Here is a 15,078-nt window from a genome sequence, read left to right as displayed (position 1 = left end):
GTTGGGAGTTTATTAATGAAGTGCTGCAGTGCATGTGTGGCACTTCATTAAGCAAATTCCCCCCACAGCAACTTCGAAGGGTTAAACTTTGAAGTGCCGACTTGTGTCAAATTTTGAGAAGCAAAGGGACTTCGAAATTGCCCTAGCACTTCAAAGTACCAGCAGGTGAGCTGCGACTAGACACGAGCCGGCACTTCAAAGTTTAACACTTCCAAGTTGCCTCAGGGGGGAATTTGCTTAATGAAGTGCTGCATATGCACCACAGCATTTCATTAATAAACTCCCAACACCCTACTTAGCATCCTCCCTTCGAAGGACGGAGCTAGTGCAGACACAGCCTACGTCTTCTAGTACTCAACCTTCCTTCATTACTTGCTGAACCTGTGTATCACTTTGCAGGTTGCCAGTGACTTTCTGTGCATTTGCTACCTTTTGTGCCATCCACAAATACGATCACAACCCCTGGCAAAGATTTAAAGCAAGCACCATGCAGAGGAACATTTTGGTTTTAATTTGTTAGGTGAAGAAAATTGCTTCTGGAAACCATAAGAGTTCTGGATTGGACTGCAACCGTCAGAAAGCTTAAGCACTTGAAGGCTGTGATGATTGTGAAGCATCTGTATGAAGTAGTTTAACTGATCTCTCTCCCTCCATCCCCAATGGCGTGTGGACGACAGTTTGAAAATCACTAGTACATAATATTTGGCATTGACGGTACCCAATATGCTAATCTTATTAGATGCTGTTGGCCTGGTTAGAGTTCTCTTTGGTTTCCTGGTGTTAAAAACAGGAGATGTGATACTTGTCCTATAAGTTCTCTGTGTTTGCTGAGGTCCAATATGATAGTTTACACTGGTGAGTCCAAGATCAGTGTACACTCATGATGAGTGAGATGATTCCAAGCTTACAAAAGAAATGTGTGTTTGTATTGTGCATGTTAAAATTACTGGTGCTTTGGTGTTTGGAAGAACGGCCATTTCTTTGTCCTTTAAGCCCTCTTTAGCTCTTTGTTATGGTTTATGTGCTTGATTCTATCAGAGACTAGCTTATCCACAGTTGAAATGAGTCTGCCTAAGCTATCTGTCGACCTCTGTGGTGCTGTCACCTGCGGGTTTTGTGTATTCTACTTCTGTAGTCTGACAGGCTTATGTGTAGTAAATCTTATGCAATCTCCTTAGCAATGAGCGGCCTGGCAGTGAACAGATGGTTTCCCTCACTGATGCCTTCTTGAACAAACCAGGATTTGGAAATCGCTGCATGAAGGACGAGCCTCTACGGTAAGCTAGATCACTGGATAGTCTCTCTTGAAGTAAAAACAGTCTCTTGCAAGATATGTGGATACCATGCTGAGAATGCATGGGACATGTGCTCTGTGTTTAGTCTGGGCAGTGATGTTTGGCGACGACAAGTAGCGAGAACATAACACAGTCAGGCTAAGAACAAGTCACACTGTTGTATATTTATAGACTAGGGCAGGGCTCAGCAACCTGCAGCTCTTTAAGGAGTCATTTGCAGCTCCGGGCGCTGCTGACTCCTCGTGCGGCTTCCTACCCTGCAGTGGCTAAAATAATGGAACTAAATGTAATTGGTTTAATGGCCGGCAGGGTGGTGGGCGGAATCCAGCTGTTAAAGCAATTAAATATAGGTCCATTATTTGAGTGCGGCAGGGCAGGGAGCCGCTGGAGCTGCAGGTGGGGGAAGGGAGCAGGAGAGCCTTGCGGGGGAGGGGTGGGTGGGTGAGTCTGCCCCTGCTGGAGCTGCATGGCCCTGCTAGAAGGAGGAAGAGGCTGGGGGAAGCCTCTGGGAGCCGAGCACAGCTTCCCGCCCCGCAGGACCGGCATCTTCTCCTGGGCAGCACAGTGCCCCCCAGCTGCTCCTCACTCTGCAGCCATGCCCCTCCCCCATTTCCACTGGCAGCCACCAGAGCCTGGAGCCATGTCCCACAGTGCACTCTCAGCTCCCCACCCGGCCCCGGGACTTGGGGAGTCCAGTGCCAGCACCACTGAGTGTGGAGCAGCTGGGTGAGTGGCAGGCGTTGTCTGGCCTGAGAAGCTGGTGAGGGAGGAGGGCGGGGTGACCCTTAGTGCATGCGGGGGGAGAGCAGCAGATGGGCAAGTAAGATCAGGGTTCAGGGGGCAGGTTGGGACAGGGCGCACAGCTGGAGGAGCTCGTCGGCTGAGGCGGGTGGGTTTGTGGGCCGAGGCGGGGCAGAGCCTGGGGATGGGGAGCACGTGGAGGGTTGATGTGAACATTGCTCCATTCTGCTTAAGAGCCTGTCCCCTATTCCTGGTCCTCATTTGCTCACCAATCCAGGGGTGAAAGTAACTTAAACTTTCTAACTGGCACAAATCATCGTGTGTGTGCTGTTCTTAAAATGGGGGATACAGAAAGCTCGGTCTGACCTTATTTATTAAGGACTGTCTCATATTCAGAAGCATTGCAGCTCTTGAAGGATTGATTTTGTAACTGAATTTGAAAAAGATGGCTCTTCTTGTTATTTTGGTTGCAGAGCCCTGGGCTGGAGGAGATACCCAGCACTGCTCAGGTCCTTGGTGGGGACTAGGACAGGTTTCAAGGTGCAGAAGTTAGGGCAGGAGGCTGGGCGGTGTGGGGGAGAGCCTTAGGGCAGGATATGGTGGGTGCAGGAGTCAGGGTGGGGGTTAGGGCTCAGGAGAGGGATGAAGGCTGGGGGTGTGGGGCTCAGGGCAGATGGTTTGGTGTGGGTGTGCCGAAGTCACAGCAAGGTTTTAGCTGGGGGGGCCCAGGGCAGGGTTAGGCATGCAGGAGTCAGGGCAGGCTTTAGAGGGCCCAGGGCAGAGGTTGGGGTACAGATATCAGGGTAGGTAGCACAGGGTACAGGGCAGGGGGCTGGGAAGTCTTGGAGCTCTTATCAGGGCTGCCCATGGTGGCAAAGGTGGCGCTGGTAGGGGGAGGCACTGCTGCTTGGCTTCAGCATCTCCTCAGGCAGGCCTGTGCTCTGGTTTCTGGCCCTGGCATCTCCTCCCAGGTGGGAGAGCAGGCTGTGGTTCCCATCCCCGGCATCTCCTCTGGATGCGGGGATGGGCTGCTATTGCCAGCCCAAGCTGCTGCTCTGTGGGGTGGGCGAGGAGGCTGCAGTTCCCAGCCCTGTTGTCTTTGGGTGTGGGAAGAAAAGCTGTGCCGTCCAGCCCAGGGGGTGGTCCTTGGCAGCCCCAGCAGTGGGGCAATGGGGCTCCTCCCCATCTGGCCCTGCAGACAAGGGCCAGGAATTCCAGGTACATCCCATTTTTCTGGCACAGACCAGCTCTGACCTCACCTGAAGTTAGGAAAAGAGGAAGCTGCATACCAAATTTGGTGGTCCTAGCTTTTACGGTTTAGGAGTTCTTGACCGAATGGACTCAGACACATGGACAGAAAGACTCAGACAGACAGATGTGCTCTAAAATATAAATGCAGATAAAAGACAGCAGAGGCAGTCCTATGTAAAACATCAATCATAAGCACAAGGAATTAAACATGAAAATTTACACATATAGAGCAATAAAATAAAGCCAGAATTTCAAAATTTTCCCTCTTATTTACCATGGCCTGTCCCACTCCAATTTTCCATGGTCTAGTGCCTTGTTTAGAATTGCATGTTACCTCCATGGTTACAACAGTTACTTAAGTGGAAAGGTACCGTGAGAGAAGTAACTGAATTTTTAACTGTTGGCTCTGATGAAAATATCAGTCACGCTTTGTACCTTGGCTCTTACAATCTTCTCCCTCTGCCATTCTTTCTGTTCTTCTCCCTGCACCCCTACATGTGTCCCTACTGCCTGTGCCCATGCCCTGTCTTTCTCCTGCTGCCCCAATGCCTGTTTCCTTTCTCCAGAGGACAAACAGATGTCTCCTGTTTCATCTCCTCTTCTCTGAAGCAAGAATCATTAATCTCTGAGGCCTGGTCTACACTTAAAACTAAAGTCAACATAGGTGCTGTGTGAAGGGGATCTATAAAATCCAGACCCCTGCATGATGTCGCTGTGCTGACTTATCCTCTGGTAGAGACACGGCTAGGCTGACAGAAAAATGCTTCTGCTGACTTAACTACCATGAATTTGGGGGTCGGTGTTCCTCCCCCTTCTACTGCTGTAGGCTGCCTAGCTATGGGGCCATGGTTAAACCTCTATCTTCTCTGTAGCATAGTTAAGGCCTAAGTGATAACCAGACCAAACTCTAGGAGTTGAGGATGGATGGGAAGGTACAGTGTGATGAGAGAGCAAGGGAGGAAGGATGGCTGCAGGTTAGAGAACTAGCTGAAAAGGGTTAAAATCATGGCTCTGCCACAGATTTACTATATGTCAATGGGCATATCACTTAACTTCACTGTACTTGAGTTCCCTATCTGCAAAATGGAGACCGTATCCTGGCAGATGTGGTGTTGGAGTCACTGGTGTTTATCGAGCTCCCTGAGGTTCTATGCTTGGGAAAAACTCTTCTTATTGGTAACAACGCTGCAGGCGAGGACTGCAAGAGGCACGAACATCTGAACTACACTTTCATGAGCTCTGGTGAGCTATGTGATGGCAATCTTGAGAGACACTGTGTTCCTCCGTGCAGGGACTACTCCTGTAGTAACATGTCTACTGGCTGGAGCACGCCACCGGTTCCTCCTAACGTAACCAACCTGCTTCTGACCTACAAATGGAGACCTGGCGACCCTTCACCCTCCTGCAAGTGCAGCACGCGCAAGAAACTCACTATGCTCCCAGAATGCCCAGCAGGAGCTGGAGGCCTTCCACCTCCACAGGTGGGTTATCAGGATTATCGCACTGTGCTCACATACACTGCGAGAGCCACCCCGTCAGTGCGGGGAGGGCAGTAGGTGATAGGTAAACTGTGCTGCCTGTATTTGAAGGGAAGAAAGTGCTTACCAAGCAGCACATCTGTGTTTGGGGAGAAGGTGTGTGAATCACTGAATTAATGGCACTGCTGGCCAGGGATGAGGTGGGAAATATGTTTTCCACTGGTCTGAGCATGGATACCTGATGACTGGATGGAGTTAGCGAGCAGGTGCTGCTAACAAGGGAGTTGTGTGAGGCAGTTCTCCAGGTGAAGGAGATTACCAGGGTGAGTTTGTTGTGAGCCTAGTTGCAGGCATGTGACTGCTTGACTGGAGTTTCTGATGTGGTCTCTTTGGGGGCACTGTGCCCTGAGCCTGTCTGCTTGCTAAGCAAGGCTGCAGACTTTCATTTTCTGATCCCTAGTCCCTTTTGGATGCCTTTAGGGAGCAGGCCTAACTCAGGAGACCAGCAATTGAAAAATCTAGCCCATAAGCCAATGGGGCATCAAATGGAAGTTTTGCCAAGGAGTTGAGAGATGGTGCATGGGAGCCTGATACTCCTATTAAACACAATGTGAACTTAAGCCAAATACCCCCAGCCCTTCCCCCCAACCCTCCCCCCACAAAGAACAAATGAAGAAACACCCCCTGGCAGAGTGAAAAGCATGCAGGCAGAGAGCTAGCGGCAGAGAGGGGACTATCCAGCTTATTGGACTACATATAGCATGTCTGAATGCATGCCTTACGGGCAGAATATGTACATGTGCATTCAATGCAGCCAGCTTGCAGCTGTCAGAGACTGTGGCTGCACTGGAGGAGCTACGGGAGACAGAGAGCTCTGAAACACATAGCTGAGACCTGGAACAGAGTAGGAAGATCCCCTTCCTTCCTGCCTCATCTTACAGCCTCTGTGTTGTTGAGGAGGGTGAAAATCTCAGGGAAGGGGAACCTCTCACTGGGCAGAAGGAAATGGTCCCATATTTGCAACTTTTCTTCCAGATGCAGTCACAGTATCCTCCGGTACTCAGGATAGGGGGGAGGGATCCAGTTATTAGAACGAGACAGGTAATATTAACGGGGGATTTGATTATTAGTATATAACTACCTGGGTTTGTGATGACCACGAGAACTGCATGCTGAATTGCCTGCTTGGTGAATGGTTGATAGATCTCATGAAACATCTAGGTGGACTTATGTGGGAAAAAGCCAATGGGTAACACAGTAACCTTGCAGATGTGGTGTTAGGTGTTGGTAACAAACCTAGGAAATAGTACCAGAGAAGTAGGCCTGTAACAGAGAGGTAACAGAGTAACAAATAGTACCAGCAACAAAGGGTCCTGAGGCACCTTGTAGACTAACAGAAAAGTTCTGAGCATGAGCTTTCGTGAGCAAAGACTCACTTCATCAGATGCTGGTGCCATGCATAGTACCAGAGAGGTAACCTAGGAAATGGTAGGAGAGACGTCCTGGAAAAGTGTTTGCATACAAATGCAAGTCTAAATACTAAAATGGGTGAGCTTGAGTGTCTGATAGTAAATAGGGCTGTTGATATAATAGGCATTACAGAAATTTGATGGAATGATGATAAACAATAGAATCAATCAATAATACCTCAGTATAAGATAGATAGATTAGGTTGTATTGATGGGGGAGTGGCACTATCTGTGAAAGAAAACATAACTGTACATAGTAAAACTCTTAAATGAATGAAACAGTATCAGAATCTCTGTGGCTAGAAATTCCATGCTGCTAAGTAAGGATACATCAGACAGGATACCAGCCACCTGACCAGCATGGTGGTGATGACTGTAAAATGCTCAGGGAGACTAGAGAGGCTACAAAAACAGAAAACCCAATCATCATGAGGGATTTCAGCGATCCCCTTATTGACTGGGTTCATATCACCTTAGGAAGGGATGCTGAGATTAATTTTTTTAGACATTGTTAATATCTGCTTCTAGTTTTGGAACTCACAAGAGGAGAATCCAAAGTGAAGCACAGAATTGGTATGGTGGGTGAGTAAGGGAGGTTGCTGTGCTTTTAATCTGAGTACCAAGTAGCAGGACCACCCTGCAGCCAAATACATGCAATTCTGGAATGTATTTTACAGGGTTTTTTTCCCCCTATATATTGGTTTGTTTCCAAGCTACAAGGTTTATTTTCTGAAAATGCACAGAAACTTTATAACTACAACTCCAACCAGGAGAAACTTACCATCTGGGTTTGAGTTTCACTAAAATCCAACGCTTGGAGAAAGCCCACCAAAGCTTATGTATTTTTGGCCTTGTCTTTGCTAACAAATAAGGTATATTTAAGTTACCTAATGAGGTAAAAATCTGCTGGAGATGAGGCAATTTGTAATTTTCTCAGGCAGGTTTATGTAAACTCTAGGCTCTCCCACAGTCCTTAACTCAACATGCCTTCTGTGTGAAATCTACAAACCTTGCATTTACTCGGATTTGACCTTGAATTAGTTGGCTCATGTTAGAACACCACCCCCACAAATGAAGGTAAAGCCTTGGTCAACCTTGGGATACCTTTTGAAAGAATGCACGTAAAGTTTCAGGCTGAATTTGGGATGGTTTGTTTCAGGCCTTTCAAACTTCTGTGGTTTCACATGATTTCCACTCAAACCCCAGTGAATCAGAGTCTGACGCAAACCCAGATTGAACTTTTTGGTTTCAGTGGTGTTGGGAATCCGGATAAACCAAAGCTGGACAGGTGAGATCCTGTCAACTGAAACCAACTGTGCAGGATTCTCACTTGATGGGCATAAGGGACTCTGAAGTTTTCCATAACTGGTTGGATTTTCTTTGCCTCCCAGAGAGTGCAGCGGAGCACAGAGATTCTTCAAGATCTTACCTACAGAAATATTTCTGACTTCCTGGTGAAAACCTACCCTGGTCTGATCAGAGAAAGGTAGGGCTTGTTCTTGCCGAGTATTTTCTATTTGCTTGTTACATTCAGCACGGAGTACATATGTGTGATCTCCTCATTAGTCGTAATATGATGTAGCAGTTTACTTGCTCAAAGTGTACAAAATAAATTTTCCCCAGCTCTGGGAAGTAGGAAAGGATTTCCTATCCTTCCTGGCTGGGATTAAATTGTACCATATAAGTACTTTTGTACCAACATAAGTGTATCCACCCTTTGCAGTTTGTACTGCTTTAGTTATACCTATAGGGTAGGGGTCAGCAACCTTTTGGAGGCAGAGTGCTGAAATTTGACTTTTTGACTTCTGTGTGTGGTCTGATACCAGTGATACGTTTTAAAGTCACTAATAGTCCTACTTACAACAGCTTCATTAATAAATAAAGATGCAGAGCTTTACTGTTTAGGTGGTGGTTGGTAGGATTAGCTGGTCTTTTGTTAATCCGCAGGCTTTTTGTTAAGCCCCCAGCTGCATGGGGTAGTAGGGGTGGGGCTGAGCTCCCATTCTGTGTGCCAATGAAAATCAGCTTGCGTATCTCTCTTAGCACACATGCCAGGGGTTGCTGACTGTTGCTGTAGGACCAAAGCAGTACAACTTTTGTGTGTGGACAAGTCCCAAGAAGCAGGTTTGGGCTTAGATTTCCAGGATATATTCACACGGCAGTGTAGGCCTTTTGAACTCAAACTCAAGTCTAACAACTCCCACCCTTTCCATCCGTACACAAATTGTGCCAGCGCAGGTCTCAGTATCCCCCGGGGGTGGAAGGTCCAAGCCTGAGTCAAGCTAGGACCCAGGTTTCATGTGTTGTTGCGTTGTAGTGTAGACACAGCACCAGGATATGTCTACACTTCAGTAGGACATCTGTGGCACTGAGTGTCAGAGCCTGGGTCGGTTGAATTGAGTTCATGGGGTTCAGACTGTGGGTCTAAAAATTGCAATGAAGTGTTCAGTTTCAGGCTGGAACCAGGGCTCTCACCTTCTCGGGTCTCCTGCCAAAGCCCAAATGTCTACACTGCAGTTTCACAGTGCCCCAGACTGAGCACCATGAGCTTGAGTCATCTGCAGTGGGCCAGGCATGGCTGTGCCCCAAGACTGGAATTCGGTCTGTGCTGCCTTTCTAGTACTGCTGCCCTGCTTGAAATGTCCTTTTGATTAACTATCCCAATGGGTTGATCCTATGAACTCTGGTGATGTGTTGGTATAACTTTAAGCCATATTGATTCAAGATAGCACTATGTGTGGCCTTACAAATCTTTTTGCTCCTCTCTGCTGAATGTGGAGATGCTTTCAGTCTTGATTCTTCCCTGTTCTGGCCCTTATCCTGGCGTGAACCTTGGCAGTGACAAAAAAGGCAAAAGCTTTTGGACCAGAAAATTTATGGGCTCCTGATGATAAATCCCCACCTCAGTGTCATCAGCATTCAGTTCAGCTGGGCTCCTGGGTACATGCTTAATATTCCAGCTGAGCCAGAACAAGCGGTTTTGCGGCACTGCTCCATGGACTGGGCCAATGGAGCTCATGCTAAGCACTTTAAAAACAGCTGACTAGACAGAGCTCTGAAGATGTGACATGAGCTGGATCTCAGGCTCTGAAATCTGTCCTTTTCCCTTGGCTTCAGAGCCTGTGCTCCAGGCCCAGCTGCAACTTCATGGTGCTCTCTGCACAGCTGTTTTGGAGCAGTAGTTCCTGCCCTAGCACCACGAGCCTGAGTCGCTCAGCCAGGCTGAGAGGCTCACTTTCACTCCCTCCAGAACCCTGTTTAGATATATCTTCGGTGTGAGCCAAAATGCTTCATAATCTCCTTTTCTGTTGCAGTTTGAAGAGTAAATACTGGGTCAATGAGCAAAGGTAGGAAACAGTTTTCTCAACTACTGTGGCAAATAAACAAAGCAGTGATTTTTCTGTCCAACTTCGGAGCCTGAAAATATTCTCTGCCTGGGTGAGGTGATCAGACAAAGCTGTGGCCACAGAAATCCATATGCTGTGTGATAGGCTGGAGGGCACTGGAGAACTGAGGACAGCATTACTGTCATCAACTGGAGCTGCTCCCAGCAGCTCTTAAAGCCCTAGTCACATAACAAAACCACCACCAGCTTCATGGTGCATGACACAGATCAGTGTGAACCAAGCAGTGCTCTATATACAGCATTGTGCAGGGGGCGGGGGGGGGGGGGGTGCGCATAATCCTCAGGAATGGCTGGGGCAGAGAGGTCTGAAAAAAGTACACTAACTTGAACACCTGCATAGCAAGTATGCAGAGATAACAGCCATCACAGAGCAGGGAACACTGGAACCTCATTGCCTGGGGGAGGACATATCTTGGTTTTGGTGATGCTTTTGACACATGCTTTGGGATATTCTCAGACCCAAACTAGGGGAATGTGATCTGGATTAAATTACTATGAAGTAGGTGCACCTCTGGTTGAAAAGACACACTTAGAGCTGTTATCAATGGCTTGTTCTCAGACTGGGCAGTGCATCTAGTGAGGTCCTGCTGAGGTCTGTCCTGGGGCTGGTACTAGTGAGGCTAATAAATTATTGGAACAATTTACCAAGGATCATGGTATTACTGGATCACAGGAATTATTTTGGGGCATTTGTATGTCCTGTGTTACAGAGGAGGTCAGATTCACTGATTGTCACAGCAGGGATCCTCTAAGGTCTTGGAATCTATGAATATTTTTGGTCATAACTAAGATAATGGAATGGAGAGTGTGCTTATAAAAGATGTAAATAGCACAATGCCAGGAGGGGTTTTAAGCTCTTAGGAGGACAGCATTAGAATTCAATATGATATTGATAAATTAGAGAATCTGTCTGAAATGATGATGAATTCAATAAAGACAAGTGTAAAGTATTACAGTTAAGAAGGAAAAATCAAATAAATGCACAGCTACAAAATCAGGAATAACTGGCTGTGTGGTAGTATTGTAGAAAAGGATTTGTGGATTATAGTGGATCACAAGCTGAGTGAGTCGACCATGTGGTGTGCTTACAATGATTGTTAAAATTGCAGCATTAACCACCAAGTGTCATTTGTAAAACATGGGAGGTAACTGTAAGACTCTGTTCAGCACTGGCGAGGCCTTAGTTTAGTACCATATCCGGTTTTTGGCACCATAGGTAAGATGTGGACAAATTGGAAAGAATCCAGAAGATAACAACCAAAATGATGAAAGTTCAGAAAAACCTGACCTATGGGAAGAAAGAGAAAAATAGGGTGTGCTAAGTCTTGATGTGATCAAAAAAAAAAAAGACTTGGGGGACACAGGGGAACCTGGTAATGTTCTTCAAATATGTTACGGGTTGTTATAAAGCCGGAGTGTCCAATACATTTGCCACTCACCACATGTGGTGAAAAGAACACCCAGGCCACCATATCCAGCCTGCTCCCGCACTGCCTTCTTGCTTAGTCCCCTCACCTCCAAGCCACTCCTGAACTGCCCCCACTGCTGTCCCCAGCCCACTTATTCACCTAACCTCCCATGCAGGTTCCCAAACTTCAGTCCACTCCTGCACCCTCCATCCCACCCATCCCCCACCCCCAGCCCATTACTGCACCCTCCCGCCCAGACCCCACTCTTGCTCCCCAGCAGCGCCATCCCTCACACTGAATCTCCAACCCCGCATTTTTGGCTCTACCCTGGGCCCCCTGAAGAGTTACTATGGCATGGGGGGAAGCCCTGAACCTCAGTCCCCACTTCTCTATTCTCCTGCCTGTGGTGCTGGAGCATGAGGGGCGGGTGAGGTGTCTCAGTCGAGGGCCACATCAGTGAGGTGGATTTTTTGGCTTTTCACATTTATGTGTCCCCTGACTGATTTGTCTGCGAGTCTCAGTGGCACCCATCCCAATAAGGGTTCCCCACCCCTGCGTTAGACAAATGTCCATCAGGATGATCTGATTGACTTGGCCCTGTCTCCAGAAGTGGGAAGGTTTTCAGGGTGGCAGTGTGCCGCTAGGTGACCTTTCAGGGTTCCTTCCAGCCCTACCCTTCCGCAATTCCACTGACAGCAGCCCAGGCATTGAATCTCCTGCACAAAAGTCTGGTTTCTCAATTTTGCATGATGAGTGGGGTAAGCAAGAGCTGCTCCTTGATGCAGTTTAATTGTCACTTACATTACTGGCCATTAGTTTTACTGTTCAACAAGAAGTCTTCTGGCGCCTTGTAGACTAACAGATAAGGTGCCACAGGACTACTTCTTGTTCTCGAAGATACAAACTAACACGGCTACCTCTCTGATTGTTTTACAGTTGTGGTTTTGCTTAGGTAAGAATAGCTAGGTCTAAAATCAGAGCCCAAAGATTTAGGAGACGACAATCTTGGATTTTTACAGTTTCCTTCTGATGATTTACAATGTTGATTCTGTTTGGAAAAAGTCACCTTGAATCAGAGGGGTAGCCATGTTAGTCTGTATCTGCAAAAAACAACGAGCACTCCTGTGCCACCTTATAGACTAACAGGTTTTTTGGAGCATAAGCTTTTGTGGGCAAAGAGCCGCTTTGTCAGATCATTATCTTGTCCTTTCAGCTTGAGGAAACAAGCCTTACAAAAATGAACACTTTTTATCCCATTTCCAAAGCTCACATACAGCCTTCACAAATTACCGATCATTTTATTCCCATAGCAGTTAGAGAACTGTCTTCCTTCGCATGACTTCTCCTTTATGAATGTCTGCTGTCATGGAGACAGTGCCTTTTATGAAGTTGAATTCAAAAGCTTCTACCCCAGACATGGACCAGCTAACTATAATATATTTTGTAACTATTTGTTATGAAGTATTGGCTGCCATCAGCGTTTCTAGATGCCTCCTTCTTCCTGGCCTACTGCAGTCTCATGTATGACTTACTGTCTCAGAGAGGTAGCCATGTTAGTCTGTAGCTTCACAAATAACAAGCGCTCCTGTGGCACCGTAGAGACTAATAAATGTATTCGGCCAGGGCTTTTCTGGGTAAAACCCACTTTCTTGGAAGAAGGAACATTCACTGTGTTCCCATGTTCTCACTAACACCTCATTATGCACTTAGGGAGGAACAATCAGTTTCATACATACAAAGTGGGAAGTGACACCCTAGGAAGGAGTACTGCAGAAAGAGATCTAGGGGGTCAGAGTGGACCATAAGCTGAGTATGAGTCAATGGTGTAATGCTGTTGCAAAACAGCAAATGTGATTCTGGGATGTATTAACAGGAGTGTTTTGGGTAAGACATAAGTAATTCTTCCGCTTTATTCTGCATTGATTAGACCTCACCTGGAGTACTGTGTCTAGTTCTAGACCCCACATTTTAGGAAAGATGTGGAGGAATTGGAAAGGGTCCAGAGAAGAGCAACTAAAATGACTAAATGTCTAGAAGTATGATGTATGAGATCAGATTAAAAGAACTGAGTTTGTTTAGTTTGGAAAAGAGAAGACTGAGAGGGCACATGATAGCAGCTGTCAAGTACCTAAAAGGGTGTTACAAGGAGGAGGGAAAAAAATATTCTCTTTAGCCTCTGAAAATAGGATTAGAAGCAGTGGGCTTAAATTGCAGCAAGGAAGGTTTAAATTGGCTATTAGGAAAAATTTTCTAATTGTTAATTTTTAATTGCTGGAATAAATTGCCTCGAATGATGGTAGACTCTCCAGCACTGGAGATATTTAAGAACTGGTTTTCAGCGATTCCCAAAATAATTTGGCCACAGAACACTTTTGGGCTTGGAATATGTTGATGGAACACCTACATGCTGATCAGGGGGTGGGGTGGAGAGGTGTTCAGACCAAAAACTGCCGCACGTAATGCTCAAAAGTTTATTTAAAAGAGTTAGTTTTTTAAATGTCTTTTATTTTACAAAGACCAAAAAAATAAAAAAACCAAACAGAAAATCATCTGAATGAACAATTAATGTCCTTCTGATAGGAGGGCAGTTAGCAACTCTATAATTAATTATAAAAATTAAGTCCAAACCCAAACAAAACATCAATATAACAGCCAAAAGAAGGATGGTTAGTGTAGTTTTATGTACAAAAATAGAAAGGATAATCTTGTTCAAAAAAAAGGACAGTCTTCCTTAAAGTTTAAAAAACATTTTTGTGAAAAAGAAATGCAAAACAAATTAGGTATGGAAAATATTTTTAAATTTAATGTTTTTATAAATGTGTTACTTTTACAGAAAACTACTGGAAAATAAAAAGTAACATTTGACAGTTTTTTTAATGGGAAAAGTGTTTTTGCATCTTTTGGTCACAAATCTACTTAATATTAGGAACACAACTTGTGCTGAAACCCTCCAAACTGACTAATTGTTTTGGCATGAGTTGCGTAATAAGAACTATACCATTATGAATTTGTTGTAAATAAGAATATACTTGCAATGTAAACACTATTCAAATGCCTTAGTATTTTTGATACACACGTAATTTCATATTTAATATATTAGAAGGAAAAATATCACTAGCATCAAAAATTTTCCACGGAACACCTATTCACATTGTACAGAACACCCACATTCCATGGACCACAGTTTGGGAAACACTGGGTTAGATAAATATCTAACAGGGATATAAGAGACTGCTTGGTCCTTCTGTGAGTCCCTTCCACTTCTAGTATTCTATGATTTTATTCCCTTGCACTGGGAGGGGTTAAGAAAACAGTAGGTAATCAGGTGCTTTCAGGTATGCGTGCACTTGGGTGGTTGTAGCTAAGAAATGGGAAGGAGCCAGAACTGAAATGATCAAGTGATCTGAATTGTTTTGATGTGTAGATTTCACCAGGTCCAAATCACTATTTTTTCTAACTGTATGTGTAAACATAATTCCATGGCACTAATATCAATATAGTTTTATTACTTGCAAAACCTGCAAGAGCTACATAGTCCGTTGCACATAAATTGATATGTATCTAAAGCAAACATTCACTAAGGCAGCTTTCAGTATATCTATTAGCTAGAGAGATTTGTTTCTATAGTATGTGTCATTGATACGAATGTGCTCTTCTGCTAGGTATGGAGGCATTTCCATTGGAGGAAAACTCCCAGTCCTTCAGGTCACTGGAGAGCAAATTGTTGATTTTTTGAGAGATATTGGCCAAATGATGAATATAACAGGGGTAAGCAGGAATGTTTTATCTGTTTATCAAAAAAGTACACATGTTGTAAATGTGTAACACAAAAATCCCCTTCTTCTGGCTGATTTTAGACTTTGTTTTCTTGACTTTTAGGGTCAAGCCTCGATGTCTGTTGCTAAAGAAATGTCTAAGTTCCTTAAATACATGGAAACTGAAGACAGCATTAAGGTTTGTGGAAAGGATAGTCTGGAAGCACACTGCTGTTTCACAGCCAGATTCCAATCTCTAAGAATATTGTTGCCC

General features: G+C 45.4%; 1 protein-coding gene across 1 annotated transcript in view; it reads left to right on the top strand.

Moving 5' to 3' along the window:
- Positions 1-15,078, top strand: part of ABCA4 (ATP binding cassette subfamily A member 4) — a 109,198-nt gene that overhangs the window by 70,308 nt on the left and 23,812 nt on the right. The window contains exons 29-34 of the mRNA XM_075003286.1: positions 1,179-1,277; positions 4,579-4,768; positions 7,626-7,720; positions 9,549-9,581; positions 14,712-14,817; positions 14,929-15,003. Coding sequence (XP_074859387.1) covers positions 1,179-1,277; positions 4,579-4,768; positions 7,626-7,720; positions 9,549-9,581; positions 14,712-14,817; positions 14,929-15,003 — 598 coding nt within the window. The remainder of the gene's footprint in view (positions 1-1,178; positions 1,278-4,578; positions 4,769-7,625; positions 7,721-9,548; positions 9,582-14,711; positions 14,818-14,928; positions 15,004-15,078) is intronic.

This window comes from Carettochelys insculpta, chromosome 9 (genome assembly GCF_033958435.1).
Source record: "Carettochelys insculpta isolate YL-2023 chromosome 9, ASM3395843v1, whole genome shotgun sequence".
Lineage (NCBI taxonomy): Eukaryota > Metazoa > Chordata > Testudines > Carettochelyidae > Carettochelys > Carettochelys insculpta.
Note: the sequence above shows the minus strand (reverse complement) of the source record. Positions and strands in the feature narration are given on the sequence as shown.